Source organism: Galeopterus variegatus, unplaced genomic scaffold, assembly GCF_000696425.1.
Source record: "Galeopterus variegatus unplaced genomic scaffold, G_variegatus-3.0.2 Scaffold1162, whole genome shotgun sequence".
NCBI lineage: Eukaryota > Metazoa > Chordata > Mammalia > Dermoptera > Cynocephalidae > Galeopterus > Galeopterus variegatus.
The window spans coordinates 232,064-250,469 of record NW_007727273.1 but is presented as its reverse complement, the minus strand read 5'-3'; the positions used below and the strand labels follow the sequence as shown (position 1 = coordinate 250,469).

At 40.6% G+C, this 18,406-nt stretch overlaps 1 protein-coding gene across 1 annotated transcript in view; it reads right to left on the bottom strand.

Annotated features, from left to right (window-relative positions):
* The window catches only part of WDR64 (WD repeat domain 64), a 130,329-nt gene that overhangs the window by 73,024 nt on the left and 38,899 nt on the right, over positions 1-18,406 (bottom strand). The window contains exon 8 of the mRNA XM_008575260.1: positions 7,946-8,025. Coding sequence (XP_008573482.1) covers positions 7,946-8,025 — 80 coding nt within the window. The remainder of the gene's footprint in view (positions 1-7,945; positions 8,026-18,406) is intronic.

Genomic DNA, 18,406 nt, shown 5'->3' with positions numbered 1-18,406 from the left:
ATGGATCGCAACCCTCAGTGTTGCCCCCGTACCGGACCGGGGACCAGCAACGGGATCGCAACCCTCGGTGTTGCTCCCGCACCTCGCTCAGCCAGTGAGCGGGAACTGGTCTGTATGTGGGATCCGAACCCTCGGGCGGGAGCGCCGCCGCGCTTCCCAAGCAGCGCACTTATCCAGTGCGCCACCGGGCCGGCCCTAACTGTGTTTTTAAAAAAGTAATCTAGGGCCGGCCCGGTGGCGCACTGGATAAGTGCGCTGCTTGGGAAGCGCGGCGGCGCTCCCGCCCGAGGGTTCGGATCCCACATACAGACCAGTTCCCGCTCACTGGCTGAGCGAGGTGCGGGAGCAACACCGAGGGTTGCGATCCCGTTGCTGGTCCCCGGTCCGGTACGGGGGCAACACTGAGGGTTGCGATCCATTGCCGGACATGGAAAAAGACAAAAGACAAAAAAAAAAAAAAAAAGTAATCTAAACTATTTGTAATGGCTTACAAAATATGGATTTTTTTTTAAAGATATTGGATTTTTTATTTCACAAATAACTCATTAAATGTGTCCTGGAAGTTGAGTCATAAAATGTCAAAGAATTTTAGGTTGGGATCCTAGAAATTATATAATCCAACTTTCATATATCACAAAAGAAAGAAACTAACTCTCGAGTATTAAATAATTTTAATTAAATGCTTTAATTTAATTTAATGATTTAAATGTGATTTGTCCAAAATTACATATCAGAAAATGGAACTGACTTAGAAATACTATGATATATTCTTAAGCACCTTACTTATTATGAAGGATCTTTAGACTACTAGAAAAATAGATTGTGTAATAGCATTATAACCTAAAATATAATTTATATATATAATCTAAGTTATTAAGAGTCACGATTTACATATAAAAAACCTAAAATTCAGAATGATCATTTTAGTTAATCTGGTATCATGTGTTTGGCCACCCACAAAAATATGTATTGAACAACTTCAATACTTCAATGTTAAAATGATGAATTGTATGGAGCTCAGAGATTTAACTATAATGTGTCAAAAGAGGGGAGAAACATTCATCTAACCAAAAAGCAAACAAAAAAAAGAATCTTTGTTGAATGTTTAGCTAACTCCTTTGGGAAGGTCAATTGTTCATTTGAGAGGCTCTCAGATCTTGGAGTGTTATCTGAGCCAGGCTGAAAATACCAGGGTACAGCCGGCTCATAGTTTCCATTTCCCTAGCAACTGCTATGGACTGAATTTTGTCCTCCCCCAGCCCCCATTCACATATTGAAGCTGTAACCCCTAAAGTGATGGTATTTGGTATAAGTACCCTTATAAGAAGGGACATCATAGAGCCTGCTCCCTCTCTCTCTCTTCCTGCCATGTAAGGACACAGCAAGAAGGCTGCTGTCTACATGCACGGAAGGGAGCCTGCACCAGAAAATAATCATTCTGGCACCTTGATGTGGAACTTCTATCCTCCAGAAATGCAGGAAAATAAATTTCTGCTGTTTAAACCACCCATCTATGTTATCTTGTTATGGCAGCTCAAACTAAGATAGCAACCAAGATATTTTAAGGACTATGGTCAATCAGTAAGTTAAATATTTTCTTAAATTTAAAACTTCCATGCTACCCCTATCAACAACAAAAAAATTTCTTTAGTAATGACTGTATCACTTAGTATCTTGCTACATGTTAAGGATACAAAGAAATTCTAGAGATTGTCCCTGCTCAAAGTCTACTTTTCTTCCAGAAGACCAAAACTTACACTGTTTTAGACTTAGCTCCAATATTTCCTCCCCAGAGCTTTCCCTATTCACCTCCCCTAGCCCCAGATGGAGTTAAGACTCCTTCTTTTGTGTTCTTAGGGTGTTTTCTTTAGGTTTTTTTATAGCACAAATTCTATTCAATTATAATTTTGTTTACATATCTGTTTATCCTTTATCTGGTGAGCCTTACATTTCCCATTCATAGCAGTGTTTGACAAACAGTAAGTGCTTAATACATGTTTGCTAAGTAAATGAGTTGGCTAGTAAAGTCACTGATGAAGTGGTTGAGAATACATGTTTTGAGTAAGTCTGCCCTGATTTGAAACCTGGCTCTATCACTTACTATCTTTATGACTTCAAGTTAAGTTGCTTCACCTCTCTGTGTTTGAGTTTCCTCATCTATAAATGGGGATAAATGGAACTTATGTCATAGTTTTATTGTGAGGATTAACCAGACTCATAATGTATAACTCTGGATGGGTCCTGGACTATGAACTGACAAATAAGTACTACTACTCTCATTATTCTAAGTCTCTGCTATTTACAATGCATTTAGAAAATGTTTGGGGGAAGAGGGGAGAAACTGACACACAGATATATGAAAACATAGTCCCTGCTCTTGAGAGCTGATAATCTAGTAGTAGCTACAAGGCAAGCAGATATAGAGGGAAAATATATATTCATAGAAAATATATCAAGACAGGGCCCACCCAGAGTCCTAAGGCAAGGAGCTGGGGAGCAGACTCCCTCCCACAACCAGGCACACCGCCAGCAACTAGGTAAGGAGCATGCCAGAAACATCACCTCCACCACAGCTGCCACAATAACCATGGCTGCTGTGAAAGTGGCTAGATGTCACAACCACCATGCAGATGGTCTGCCAGCCGCTGGACTGCATTGACACAAGGAGAGTCCAGCAGAGACCAAAGAAAAGAAGAGGGTGTCTCTCTACACAAAGCCCACTTCAGAGTGACAGAAGAAGCACCTGCTCTATGATAATACTGGGGGACCTGAACACACCTCTCAGCATTGGACAGATCATCTAGGCAACAAATCAACAGAGTAATCATCACTCTTTCAGAAGAAGAGAAGAAATCTAGGGTAATTAGAGGAGGAAGGGGAGAGGGAGAGGGGGATGGGGAGAGATTAGACAAGGGACATAAAGAATAATTACGATTTGTAACAATATATATGCTAGTAATATTGATTTGACCAACATATGTCCACACTGAACCCCCAAAATATGTATAATCAATTATGATTCAATAAAAGTTTTTTTAAAAGTATATCAAGTCTGAAAATAGGATTTTATACTATAAATAAGGGATTATAAGGGATTAATTCTGTTCCTTGTTATTTTGTTTGATTTTCTTTCTTTTCTTTTTTTTCTTTTTTTTTTTTGCTAAGCCAGGATTTGGATAAAGCCACACATCAAAGATAGGACTTTCTTTCCTTCAGCAAGCTCTTAGCTGGTGAGTCACTTGATCCAAGTGCGTCACTCTTGATGAGATGAGCGGGCTACATCTACAGAGAAAAGCAAGGGAGGGAGCCTGTCATGGGCCAGGCTGATGAGGTCCAGGAAGAAGGAAGCAGTGCTGGGGGTAGCAAAGAGAGCTGACTCAAGCCCATCTCTGCCAGCTAACTGTTTGCATCACTTGTGGCAAATTATTTTCTTTTCTGGAGTCTCAATATCCACATGTGTGAAATTATGACCTTCAAGATTCCTTCCAGCTCTGAAGTTTTAAGATTGTGTGTTCTGGAGGAAGTGATTACTACAGTGAAGGTAGAGGGCAGACTGGAATTTTTATAGGCAATGAGAAAACCTCCAGGTTTTCAGTTACACGATTCAAACTGAGTAATTCCAATAATGCAGTATCTTGTCTCAATCTAATACATTTTCTCTACCATGGCAATGGCCAAGAAGTACCACATTACTCGGGTATGTTCAGAACCATAAGCTTTGGGCCCACAGATGGTCCTAGATAATGTTGGCCAGGGCATGCCCTGAATTGGGCAATATCACTCCTAGAGGATGAGGCCAGGCTTATCCCAGAAGAAAATCTATAACTTGTGTATCACATGAAGAAGGATGCAATTAAGGACTGTCCAGGCCTCTTACACGAAGGGCTTTGTCCAACGTGCTCTGTAAAGAAAACCCAGTGTTCCAGAGGTTCCACATTACCTGTTACCAGAGGCTCTCCAGCTCTGCTTGCTTTCATTGATAGTAATGGAATCCTTACACAGTCGATGTGGTGGCTTTTTGGAGCCAGCATGAGCAGAAAGGGGCATGGCCCTACACTCTCAATGCCTGCAGTATTTCATCTCTGTTTGTATTATTTTCATCATCTGTTGACTCACGCTGTACTTTGTACTGTCAGTATCTATAGACTTGTCTTATTTGTGCTATTAGGCTCTGAATTCTTGACAGTTAGGAAGACAGCCTGACTTTTTAAGGTTTATAGTGCCTTGTCCATCGCTGTTGTGCAAAAAATATTTGTTGAGTGAAACATGAAAAAATAAATGCCGAGCCCCCAAGGTATCCTAAATGGTGTATAACCGTTTTTGTACACTGGACGTTTCATGCTAGAATCTTTATTCTTAAAACGGCTAGTGGAGACACTATTGGGTAGAAAATTCTTGATGGTCAACAAGGTGATGCTCAGGAAATTTACAGATTTTTCTGTAAATACCCTATCCTGGTTTGACTTTTCTATTTTCCTGCAAGAACTATTGTTTTTTCAAGCTCATCAAATGTCCCTGCACATTTAACACACTCGGCTACGCCTAGCAAAGCTGTTTTCATTGTATATTTTGAGCTGTCAGCTGGTACATATGGTACATTTAGCAATGTGCTTGGCTGAGTCTCTAATCAACAAGAGTATTCTCCGGAGAAAAATGTTTTCGGTTAGTGAGGATTTGCATTTTCTACTAATAGAGGCAACATGACTGACAATTCAATAAATTATGCACGGTGAATAGTATTAGTTGCTAGTCAGTCATACTGCTAAATGTTTTCTTACCTTTGTGAAAGAGCTAGAAAACCTATCATTAATAAGTTTTCAAAGCTGTAGATAAGGATCGCTGAGGTCAATGAGAGTCAAATGCCTTAATCCAAAAACACTGAAGTGATTTAAGTCCTAAAACTTGACTGAACATTTTTTCCCCAGAAGTTATGAAAATGCTAAAATTACAAAGTATATAAAAACTGGTCAATTCCTAACGTTTTGCATTCTTTGCGGTGAAAACAAAGAGCTCTCCAAAGGAGTTGGTGAAGATTAACGCGACAGCATGATGTGACAATCAGATTTTAGAAATCAAATGTACTTTAGCCAGGTAGGTGAGCGCTGCTTTTTCAAAGGGTTTCTTTGGTGTGTGGGGTTTGAGTGGAGAACACTATAAGGTGTGTTGGGTGGGGGTGGGGCTTGGGAAAAGCATCCACTATAGTTTGTCACGTTGTCTGCTCCATCTCTCATATCTGTGTCCTCCTCCTTGAACCTCTTGCAGCCTCCTCTGACCTGTGGCCCAGGCCAGGAGGCCCTTTTCCAAAGCAAGTGATAAACCTCAGCAGGTACCCACTCAGGAAAGGGCAATGGGGATCAAGAAATCGTGACGCAGCATCCCACTTCTTTTTTTTTTTTTTTTTTTTTTTTTTTTTTTTTTTCCGTGTCCGGCAACGGATCGCAACCCTCAGTGTTGCCCCCGTACCGGACCGGGGACTGGCAACGGGATCGCAACCCTCGGTGTTGCTCCCGCGCCTTGCTCAGCCAGTGAGCGGGAACCAGTCTGTATGTGGGATCCGAACCCTCGGGTGGGAGCGCCGCCGCGCTTCCCAAGCGGCGCACTATCCAGTGCGCCACCGGGCTGGCCCCCTTAGTTAAATTTTAGATGTGGCCATTAACGCTTTGTTTTTCTGAGTGCACAAAGTTGCGACTATATATATTGAGTAACATTTCATTGGTAAACTGGGTTCCAAATTTTCCAAAGGACATTTTAAATTTATCTCCCTACAAACAGGCAGTTTTGTTAAAAAAAAAAAATGTAGTCACACTGTGTCATGTTGAGTATACTCATTATCCTGATTTGAGCATCACACATTGCACACAGGTATTGATATTCAACTCTGTACCCCACAGACATGTACGGTCAATTATGTTTCAATACATTTTTTAAAAAATGTAATCATAGGATTTTAGGCTCAGAGGGATCCTGGAATGTATGTAGTCCAACTTTCTCATTTTACCAGGTAAGGAAATTCAGCAACAGGGAGAGATTGAGTGGTTGCTGAAAATCGTACAGTTGGTTAGTGGCCAGGCTATGATTAAACCCAGCACTTCTAACTTCTAGTGCTTTGTTTTTATTTGTGGTGCTTTCCGATAGACTATTATTTTTGTAATAATGTGTGCACCATAAACTAATTTCAAGTAAGTGTTGTGAGAGGCCCAAAGCTGAGCACAGATTCAAATATAAACTTTGAATGCACAGCGTACTTGAAAAAAAAAATTTAACTTTATGCCCTTAGGGGAGATTACCCAGCCACAAAGCAGAGCATAGCTGTCTTTATACTCAGCAATATAGGCACTGCAGGGGTGAGGCAGGATCCTCTAGGTAGGAAACGGAACATTGCCTGCTGTGTGTGTTTCAGGGGGAGGAATCTGAAGAAATCTTACATGGAAGGAACCCATAGCTGTTACTCATTTAATATCTTGGCTCCTCTGATGAGTATTTTTGCTCTAAACTCTTTTGCCAAATGGTGTATTTATTGATTTTTTTGATGACACATTTTTCTTCTTTCTTAAATTTTGTTTGTTTGTTCTTTCCATTTTTAAAGTTCAGATCTCCAGTACAGGCCACTTTTCTTAATGTTGTTTGGCCGTGTTTCTGTTTTGCTCATTCACATCTTGCAAGTCTACATGCCCCCTATAAGGTGACCCTGGTATCCTTGAGGAGCCTCTGGGAGTTCATTTTCTCCCCCATGCAAGGAGCCTGGGGAGCCCTAACATCCCTGACCTCAAACAGGATCTTTTCCTGTTTACAAAAGAAATATCCTCACGGTCTCATCAACACTTGACACTTAAGTTCAAAACTGAGTTCACGTTTGCTCTCTTTCCCCATGTAAGCACCCTCTCCTGTCTGGGTAACTGTGTTACAACAGCAATTCTTCCATTGCTCCCGCCTTACAAACTTGGAGCTGATTGAGCCCTCTTACAAAATCCTCCATAACATTCTGTCTCCAGGTCTTATGAATGTAATTCATTTCCCGTGTCTTTGAGATTGGCTCTGTCTTTTCCTTTTACGTGGCACCTACAACAATTCAGACCCTCTCCATTCCATTCGTGTCTTCTGGAACAGCCTCTTAACTGGAAACTCAGATTTCATTTGAATCCAACAAAACCTCCACAAGTCTGCCAAATGTGTCTGCCTATGTGTTTAAGTAGACAATCAACATTTATTGGGAACCTACTATAGGCCGAGCATACATTATCTTAATTAATCTTAAACACCACCATAGGAAGTAGGTATTTTTTTCTTATTCTCAGTAGTATTATTAGCAAACTTGTGTTGAACACTTACTATGTACAAAACACTTTGCTAAGTACTTTATTTGAATTAATATATTTCTTATAATAACCTTATGAGTAAATTGCAGCGGATGACCTTGTTTCCTGTCATCTACCTAACTTATTCCTTAAATGCTGGTATTCTTTAACGTTCTATCCTTGGCCATCTTCTCTGCTAACTCTAAATTATTGTCTCTTAATCTTCTGGCCTTCAGCTCCTTTTGAGGATTTGAGATAATTTTGGTCTTTCTCTCCAGAAAGGTGGACGTAGATATACAAGTGTCACTCTGCTCCAGGGGACTCTGGGATCCTTTATAAAGCCTAGGACCTCATTCCTTCACACATAAAAATGAGTTCTAGATGGATTAAAGCTCTAAAGGTAAAATATAAAGCAAAACAATAAAAACAAATTGTAGTAAAATACAGGAAAATTTGTGGCATCTATTCTTGGGCCAAGAAAGGCTTTTCTAAGTGTGCCATCAAATCCAGAAGCCACAAAGAAAAAGACAGATAGATTTGACTTTATACAAATTTTTTAATTCCCTGAAAGGTTTTTCTCATCAGTAAATTCAAAGAGAGCACTGTTTGCAAAGCAACAAATCTCTGTGTAACAAAAATTGTCCACTTACCTCCAGTGACAATCACATTTGCTTTAGTACAGTAGCAAAAATTGTTTGCTCCCCTTGGCATGGAAAACTCTCTGACAGGCCTGGGAAACACAAAATAGATGGAAAATGTGATTTATAAAACTAATTCCAACTCATAAATAGATTATTTCTAACAGGCTCATTTCTCAGTTGGTTGCAAATCCATTTGTCCACAGAACATATTATAAGTAATGATTAGGTCCTTCCTGACCCACAGAATCGACTTACTGCATGATGTGGTGATAGCCACATAGAACTCTCTATTGTTCCTCTGGGTTTGTGGTTTGGTGAGGATGGGCGGAGCTATATCAGGTCTTAATGCAGAAAGGACACTGGGCAGCTCAACAAGTCTGCTTGGTAGCACCTAATGCCGAGAACTCATGTGGACGCTTCCCCTTTCTCTCCCTCCACATCCAGCTGGCTGTCAAGTCCTGTTGATTTTACCTCTGAAATCTGACCACTTCTTCCCATTCCCATGGCAACATCCTGGTTCAACCCTCCATCCTATAAACTGCTAATTTCTCAGCTTCCACAGCTGCCCGTTCCTCTTGTCCCATCCCACTCCAAATCCCACTGTCAAGCTGCAGCCAGAGCGATCTCTGTAAATTATAGATTCAATCCCATCACTTCTCTCCAGTGGCTTCCTGATGCTCTAAGAAGAAGAGCCAAGCTCTGTCACCTGCCTGGTGACATCTGGTCCTGGGTGATCCCTGTCACCTGCCCAGCTCACCTTGTGCCTTCCTCTTCCCCATGCACTGCAATCCAACCACGCTACTGTCTGGACACACCGAGCTCTTTCCCTCCTTAAGAACTTTTGCACAGGCCAGGGATGTTCTTCCTTCAAACCCCAGCGACTCGAACAACCAACCTCCTTCAGGTGTCAACTTAAATGTTACTTTCCTAGAACAGAATTTCCTGAACACCACACTCCTACCCCCACCAACCAAACTCTGTCTTCTGTGTTATTTTCTCTCCCAGCACCATGATCTTTCCCCTTAAAGCACACAGCATCTACCATATCATTTTAAGATCTATGTGTTGGGTGTTAATATCCATGAGTAGTATTGTGCCATGCTTAAAAGAGCTCGGGCTTGAAAGAGAATGTATGAGCTTCAATCCTGGGTGCTGCACTGTGCCTCAGTTTCCCCATGTATTAGATGAGATAATAATAATACCTACCTCAGAAACTAGCAATAGTTGAAAGCTGTTACTGCCTCTGACCAAGGCGGGTAACAGGAGGAAATAGGGTTATGGTGAGAGAGGGGCCAGTCTTAGAGATTCTGATTTATCAAGTTAGGGATGAGGTCCAGGAATTTCTTTTTTTTTTTTTAAATAGCATCATTTTATTTATTTTATTTTATTTATTTATTATAGCCGAATAGACATTTTTCAAAGGAAGACATACAAATGGCCAATAGGTACATGAAAAAATGTTCAGCATCAGTAACCATCAGGGAAATGCAAATCAAAACCACATTGAGATGTCATCTCACCCCAGTTAGACTGGCCATTATCAAAAAGACTGAGAAGAACAAATGCTGGTGAGGATTCGGAGAAAAGGGAACTTTTCTACACTGTTGGGGGGACTGTGAATTAGCACAGCCATTATGAAAAACAGTATGGAGGTTTCTCAAACAACTGCAAATAGAACTACAGCAATCCCACTGCTGGGCGTATACCCAAAGGAATGGAAATCATCATGTTGAAGGGATACCTGCACTCCCATATTCATTGCAGCTCTATTTACAGTAGCCAAGATATGGAACCAACCTAAATGTCCATCAACCAACGACTGGAGAAGGAAAATGTGGTATATATACACAATGGAATACTACTCTGCCATAAAAAAAAAAAAAATGAAATTCTGCCATTAGCAGCAACATGGATGAGCATGGAGAAAATTAAGTAAAGTGAAAGAAGCCAAGCCCAGAAAGAAAAATACCACATGTCCTCACTCATAAGTGGGAGATGAAAGAAAGAAAGAAAGAAAGAAAGAAAGAAAGAAAGAAAGAAAGAAAGAAAGAAAGAAAGAAAGAAAGAGAGAAAGAAAGAAAGACTATATGAGACATTGAACTTTCAGGAGAGAACAGACCTACAGTTACTAGAGATGGGAAAGGAGGAATGTGAGGGGGACGGGGAGTAATTGGGTAAGGGACAGAAAAAGTCATTACAACTTGTAAGATGAACATGTTAATAATATTGATTTGATCATCACATGCTATATACAAATACTGATAGTCAACTCTGTATCCCATAAATATGTATAAATAAAAATTTAAAAATAAATCTAAAAATCATTTTATTTATTTATTTTGACTGTGGTGAAATATGTATAACATAAGGATTGCCATTTTAAAAATTTTTAAACATATAAGTGCACGGAGTTAATTACAAATAGTACTGCAATGAACAATCTTTCTTATGAAAGTGCCATTTTGTATGTATAAGAATTTCTATAAGACAAATTCCTAGAAATAGGATTGCAGGTCAAAGGGAAAATGTACTTGTAATTTTGAAAGATACTGCAGTTCTTTTAAAATTCTTTTTATTCACTGGATTATTCTTTGAATCTCTTTACAAAAACTGGGACTTCTTAAGCCTAACTTTGATGCAGCTTATATTTTGGGGTCATCTTTGAGATATTGAACCTAAGGGGTAATACCCAGAAGCATCTTGGATTGCGACTATCACCCTAGACTTCAGGCAAGAATAAATTTTCACAACTGCCCAACTGTTGGACTTATGACATAAAAGAAGTGTCCGTGAATTAAACACAAGTCTGTAGAGTCCTCAGAGCACAGTCACAAAGTAAATGACAGAGCATGGAAATAAAGTCTGAATTGCAATTTTTGGGCAGATGCAGATTTCTGATTTGGCTGAACATATCTTCTTCATGTAATGTCAGACAAATTGTGAAAAAATTTGCCCAACTAAATTTGAGTATCATAAGTGAAAGGTATCAGCCTCAGCAGCTCAGGCATTTATCTCAGTTTCTTACTGGAGACCATGGGCCATAGGTAGCTTTTCCAATTAAGTTATTTTATTTTCCGTTAAGCCTAAGTCTAAGAAATAGTATTTCTTAGACTCGTATATCCAACTAAACTTGATGAATCAGTATCAACTTTATGTAGGCCGGAGATTCTCAAGGTCTCACGGCAGTGGTTCCAAAATCTGGTTGTGCATCAGAATTACTTTTGATATTAAAAAAGAAATTCCTGAAATTCTGTTATTTGCAACAACATGGATGAGCTTGGAGAAAATTATGTTAAGTGAAATAAGCCAGGCACAGAAAGAGAAATACCACATGTTCTCACTCATAAATGGAAGCTAAAAAAGTTGGTTACTAGAGATTGATGGGGAGAGGATGGTCAATGGATACAAAATTGTAGAGATAAAAAGACTAAGATCTAGTGTTCTATAGCAACACAGCCAACAACAAATTACTGTATGACTTAAAGTAGCTAGTTGAGAGGATTTTGAGTGGCCCCAATACAAAGAGGTGACAAATGTTGGAGGCTACGGATATGCTAAATACCATGATATGGTCATTGCACTCTTTATAAATGTGCCCGAATTATACTCCCTAAATATATACAATTATCATGAGTCAATTAAGAAAAAACAAATTAAAAAGAAAAAAATATTTCAGAGACAGAAGTAGATTAGAGGTTACCAGAAACTGGGGGAGGGGACTCAGGGGGGCAGAATAATTACACGTTATTGCTTAATGGGTACAAAGTGTATGTTTAGGATGACAAAAAGGTTTTGGACATAGAAGGAGATAGTGGTTACACAGCATTGTGAAAGTAATTAATTCCATTTAATTGTATGTTCAAAAATGCTTGAAATGGCAATCCTTACGTTATATATATTTTATCACAATAAAAATTCAATAAGTAAAATGATTTTCTTAAAAAAAAAAAAGAAATTTCAGGACCTTATTCCTTACTTGTTAAATCAGAATCTCTAAGGGTGGGGCTCAGAAATATATATTAAAATTTTCCCCCAATTTTTTCTCATGTACACCCCTATAACATTTATTTATAAATTGTATACATATATTACTGAATTAATACAACATGTATATTATAAAACATATAATAATAAAATAAGCTAGATAAATATTTCAAAGAAAGGGCATTTCTAGAATTTTCTACCCACATTCTGATGGATCATCTTGCATACGTCCTGGGTTATATGCACCCTGATGTGGGCTGGGTCCTGGTACAGTTTCAAGACAGAATATGAGAGTTCTTTTTGGTTCTTTCTACGGGAGCCCCAGTAAGAGGAAGAGGTGTGTTGGGCAGACTTCTGCAGATGAGATGAGGTGGGTAGAGTGTGCCAGAGCCAACTGGGGAGGTAGACTCAGAATGCACCCTGGACTTGAGGTCAAGAGGCTTACATTCTGGTCCTGTTCTGTTGCTAAATATATGACTTTAGAAAAGTCACTTAATCTCGCTGAGCTACAATTTCCCCACTTACAAAATCAAGGATTGGATATGACCTAAATAGCTTCTCTTGCTCTTCAAATCTTAGATTTTATGCTTCCTGTGTAGTTGCAGCTGGGTAGGGGTCAAGCAGGGCCACTGCACAGCCTGTGTAGATGGTATCCCAGAACTGTGGCGTGCATAACCCACACACCCATCAGCAGTGGCCCATGACTGGGGCGAAGGCACATGAACATGGACTCCCATAACTCACTGTGCCTTCTGAACAGCAGTGCAGAGCCCGGGCTGTGGGAAGAAGTGAAATCAGAGCAGACTGGTGGGTTCTGAGAGAAAGAGGTCTGGATTTATGAATTCATTGAAGATTGCTGGCTATAAACTTTTCTTACTGGAAAGGCTTAGGGTGGTAATATTTTCGTAAAGTCATTTCTGCCTTACATAAGATTGCTAAAAAATTAGTTCTCTGTGTCAAAGAATGTCTAGTGCTGGTAAAGGAGTTAGGGAGAGAGGACGGTGGCCTCTAAATATACCCTAAAGGGGAGACACCCAAGGCAGGGAAATTCACCAGTGAGTCAACAACATTTACTGAGTGCTGACTGTATGCACAACACCACTCTAAGGGATGCATCGGTGGACTAAAATTACAGAGGTGAGGGTGTCTGTCTGTTGAGGGAATAGAAATGTATTGATTCCGGGAAGTTCACTCTGAATTTTTCCCTGGTACCCCTGAGATGAGAGCACTTTTGAAAGAGAACTATTTTCTAACAATCTCTCCAGAGCAGAACACAAAAAAACAACGCTTTGGTAGGGTCTACTATCAAAAGACCCTGCCTGAATTACAGCATACTTCATATCTCAGTCTTTCTTCCTCTGTTATGTCAATTCTGCAGCTCTGATCTGGGGAAGGAAGCAGGATAATCATATGGAAGGTAAAGGGGTGACTCTGGCGGGGGCACGTGTGTTACTTGATTGGGGTTGTCCAGGGAAATTATGTGATTGCTAAAGAAATAGGGCCACTGAGCAAGCAAGCAAGCAGTGTCATTCCACCTTCTATCTTTTCTCCTCACGATGGTGGAGGTAGTTGGTGGGGAGTGAGGGTGGGGACGACGAATAGGGCATTTCTATTCCCAGTGCCTCAGGTAAAGGAACTTTTGTTAAGTGGCCCTTGCTCTGTATTATTGTCCCCCATTGATCCACATTGTGCCCATCCTCAAGGGGCAAGAGAGGGTGCAATAGAAAACTCTAGATCAGGGGTCGGCAAACTTTTTCTGTAAAGAACCAGATAACAAATATTTTTAGATTTTACCGTGTAGTCTCTATTGTCACAATTACTCAACTCTGCCACTGTAGTACGGAAATAATCACAGATGAGTAAGTGTGGCTATGTTCCTGTACAATTCTATTTATGAGCAATGAGATGTGAATTTCATATCATTTTCATGCGCCATGAAATGTTATTCTCCATTTTATTTTTTTCAACCATTTATAAATGTACAAGCCATTCTTAGTTGTAGGCATTATAAAAACTTGGGACCCATTGGATGTGGCCCCAGGGCCGTAGTTTGCTGACCCCTGATCTAGATGCAAGAACACAAAGCCCAAACCAGTGCAGGTCTATCATAGCTCTACCTTTTCTCCTCAGTGTTTGTAGCAGATTGAATTATGTCCCCCCCAAACTCACTGAAACTTAAATTGTGTCTGATGGATCTTGGATGTGACCAGTGCCATTGTGTACACAATAAGTACAAAACAGCCTCCAGCCTTGTCTTCCACTCCAGCACCAAATCCCTGCCCCCTTCCCTTTACCAGAAACCTCATGACTTCTGCAAAACAGAAACCCTTTTGCTTCTGCAAGGGCACAGTTTTCCACCCTGGTCACATAGCTTCAGCATTAGCATAATGCCCCTCCTTGATGGTATCAGCCAGCACTTGGCACCCTATATAAGCTCTCTCACCCCCACATCAGGTGCTGTCCTCTATCTTGAGGGCAGCCCCGGGCTGCCCTCCACTTTGAGCACAGCCCAATTGATTCTTTTCCTTTAATAAAGCTTGATCAGTACCTGGCATCTTGGCTCACTTTCTTTCAGTGTCCCTGAAGTTTTATGTATTAGAAACATGGCCCACACTGTGACTGTTGATGGTGGCGAATCCTATTATGGTAATTGAAGCATAGAGCCTTGGAGAGGTGATTGGGTTGTAGGACCACAACATAGTGAATGGATTAATAAAGGTGGTCAGGGGCGTGGTTCTGAGGGCTTTGGAAAGAGAGTGAATGAGGAGGTTACTCTCTCTCTCTGCTCCACCATTTTTTGCAGTGTGATATCTGCCATCACTGAAGTCACCTCCAAAGAGAGCCCACACCAGATGTGTTCCCTGGACTTTGGTCTTCCCAGCCTCAGAAACTCTAATCAATATATTTTGTTTTCTTTATAAATCACCCAGTTTCAGGTATCTTGTTATAAGCAACAGAAGTGTACTAATTCAAAGTTCAAATTCTTTTTTTTTTTTTTAATGCTTTTCAATATCTTTCTTAGGGGAACAAGAAAAGGAAGTAACATTTGTTGAGGACTAACTATGTGCCAGGCATTAAACCAGGCACTTTACATGAGTTAACTTAAGTAATTTTTTTTTTTTTCGTGACCGGCAACGGATCGCAACCCTCAGTGTCGCGCCCGTACCGGACCGGGACCGGCAACGGGATCGCAACCCTCGGTGTTGCCCCCGCTCCTCGCTCAGCCAGTGAGCGGCCGGTCTGTATGTGGGATCCGAACTCTCGGCGGGAGCGCCGCCGCGCTTCCCAAGCGGCGCATTGTAGCAGTGTGCCACCGGGCCGGTCCCCAACTTAAGTAATTTTTATAAGACTACAAGGTAGGTGTATTCATTGCCATTTAAGGAAGGAAAACTGAGGCTAAGAAGAGCCAGTGTGTTCAGTGGTCACAGAGCCGGTGAGTGCTAGGACAGAAACCAGTTCTCTTTGGCTCCACAGCAATCCTACTGAGGCCACTATACTCATCAGTATAATAATCTGCCCCCTAATTGGGTAACTAATAAGAAGTCGCATCTCTTGGAAACTGGCAAACTCTTCAATTTCTGTCTTGTAACAGGCAACATGCTTTATATGGCATGATTAATTGCAGATGTTCAATTCCTTGCTGATACAAAACTCCATTTGTGAAATTACCACACAAAATTATAACCAGAATGGTAATCACTTCTGAAATGGAAATTTTCTTGAGAGTTTTTTTCTGCCTTTTGGGGAGCTGTACCAGCTTCCACTTTAACAGCTGGCCAATTATGCATTTGTATAAATGCAGTTTCATCTGGCTCAGCCTAAGACCCATTACATACAGGAAATTGCAGAAATGGGATATGTGGAATCTAGGGATGAAGAAGACCCAGCTCTCATTCTATTGAGATGACGCTGTACTGGTAATGGCAGTTCAGGAAAACGTGATTACACTGTACCTCTTGAGAAGCCTCTTCAGCGTGTAGATTTAGAAGGAGAGTGGTCCAAGTCAGGAGGTAGTTGAAAAGCTCAGCCAGAATGTGACCGAACAGACCAAGGATCGCTGTTTGCTGAGGTTGTCTGAGTATTTTTATCTCACTGTTTCCTGACTCCCTTTCAGCTGAATGTATCACCAGCTGAATTCCAGGAGATAGGTTAGATACTAGGAAGCCCAGAACTGGGCTCAAAGACAAACTTCTGGCTATTGCAAGATAGATGCGTTTCAGAGAAAAGACCCCAATGCACTGGTTAGTTTGAAAAATAAGACTTCTAGATAATACAAGTACTTGAGACTACTAAGAACCAAATCCGTGGAACGCTGTGGAGAGTAGGAATTTAAATTACCTGCAATACCATTACAGAAATTAAAAATACATGCAAATATTTTTAAAGGAAATATAAACCAAAACAAATGCATTAAACCCAAAAGAAAGGTTGCCTCTGTGTGTGTGTGTGTGTGTGTGTGTGCGCGCGCGCGGGTGTGTGTGTGTGAAAGGAATGGAGTACCAGGATATAAAGGAATAAATTAAGACAGGGATTAGTATGAGAGTGTGACTAACTCAACTTTGCTCTTGAGGTTACCCTGTCCCCTCCAAAAAAGGTATTGGATTTGCCTAGAATCAGGCTAGTCGAAGGGCATATTTTCCCTGATAAAAAGAAGGTATCTAAGTGTGATAAAAAAGACTACCACCTCGTTTAAAACCTAACACGTTCACAATTTGATTGACAGTCAGATCCCAATCCTTGGAAAAAGGAAATATCAGCAGAGCTGGCTGGTCAACTCAGCTGGTTAGAGCACAGTGCTGTTAACACCAAGATCCAGAGTTTGATCCCTGTACCAGCCAGCCATCAAAAGAAAATAAATAAATAAATAAATAATAATGATAAAAGGGAATATTGGCACCATCATAACTTGTTCCCAAAGGAAAATATTGGTGCCTTTTCTTTTCTCCAGTGTTGAATGTTGGGGTTTTTATTATTATCATGGATTTTGACAGCAGGTGGAAATCAAAATCTTCTTTAAAAATCCATTCTTCAGGAAAGAGCTTAAAGGACTATAAGCAGATAATACTTTCAATTGTTACAGCATTTTGTAGTTTTCAAAGCACTCTTTTTTTGTAGTTTTCCACTTTCATCTTGGCTTATTTGAGTATCACAAAAATCTTGAGAGGTAAGAAAGTTAGTGCTGCCCCATTAGTCAATGAGGTTCAGATAACTTAAGTAACATGCCCAACACCACATGGCCAATAAATAAGTGGCAGAAGTGATGTTGGAACCCATTTGCTCCCTCTCGACCTCATCCCTTCACTTACACCCTGTCGTAGTAAGCAGTACCGTGTACAGTCCTCCCAGCCAGAAGCCTGGCCTTCTCCTGCTCCCCGAACACCTTCTCCTCCAGATCTTTTCTGTTCGCCTCTGTCTGCTCTGATGCCATCTCCTCTGCAGTCTCTCCTGACCACCGTATCGAAACTCTGCTGCCCACAACTCTCTCTCCCCCAACTCTACTTCATTTCCATCACAACCTCACCTACATTTCTACTATATATTTGATTATCTGTTCATTATCTGTCTCTCCCACTAGAACATGAACTCCATGAGAACCATTTCTTTTGTAGACCATTATATCACTCTTGGAATAGTTAGTTTTTTGCCTATAATAGGCATGCAACAAATATTATTGACAATAAAAAAAATGAAACAGATTCCTCTCTCCTTCAATCCTGTCCTCCAGCAGGTCACCAGTTCTTGTAAATTATGCAAGAATCTGTTTGCTCTTTATCCCTACTTCCACTGGTTATGTCCAAACCCTCATTATTTCTCTTCTAAAGTATTGCCATGTCTTCCCCAATTGGTCTTCCTCTTTCCAACTTGCTTTTCCCCAATCCATTCTCCACCTTGTTATTAGGGTGTTCTGTCAAAAACACGTATTTTGTCACTGTCCTGTTTTCAGCATGTAATAGCTTTCTGTAGCTTTCAGGTTAAAATCTCAACTCGTTAGCATGGTGTGCAGGTCTTTTCATGTTTGGCCTGTCTAGTCCCATCTTTCTCAACTCCTCTCCCCCTCAGTGCTCTGATTGTATGAACCACTTACAATGTCTAGAGCTTGCCATCTTTTTTTTCTCTTCCATACTTTTGCAAATGCCATTTCTTTAATGTGTCTATTTATCCACTGCACTTCCACCCAATTGCTTTTCCTGGCTAACCATCACCAGTTCTTCAAGCCTCAGCATGCGTGACATCTTCTTCAGGAAGCCTCCCCCACTTTCTCTCCCCCAGTATTCCCACCTTAAGATGCTGTAAGCACTCCCTTCTGCTCCCGTACCCCTCTCTCACATCTACATCATGGCACTTAAAATCTTCCAAAGCACGGGCAACCAAAGGAAAAATAAACAAATGGGACTATATCAAACTAAAAAGCTTCTGCACAGCAAAAGAAACAATTAACAGAGCTAAAAGACAACCAACAGAATGGGAGAAAATATTTGCAAAATA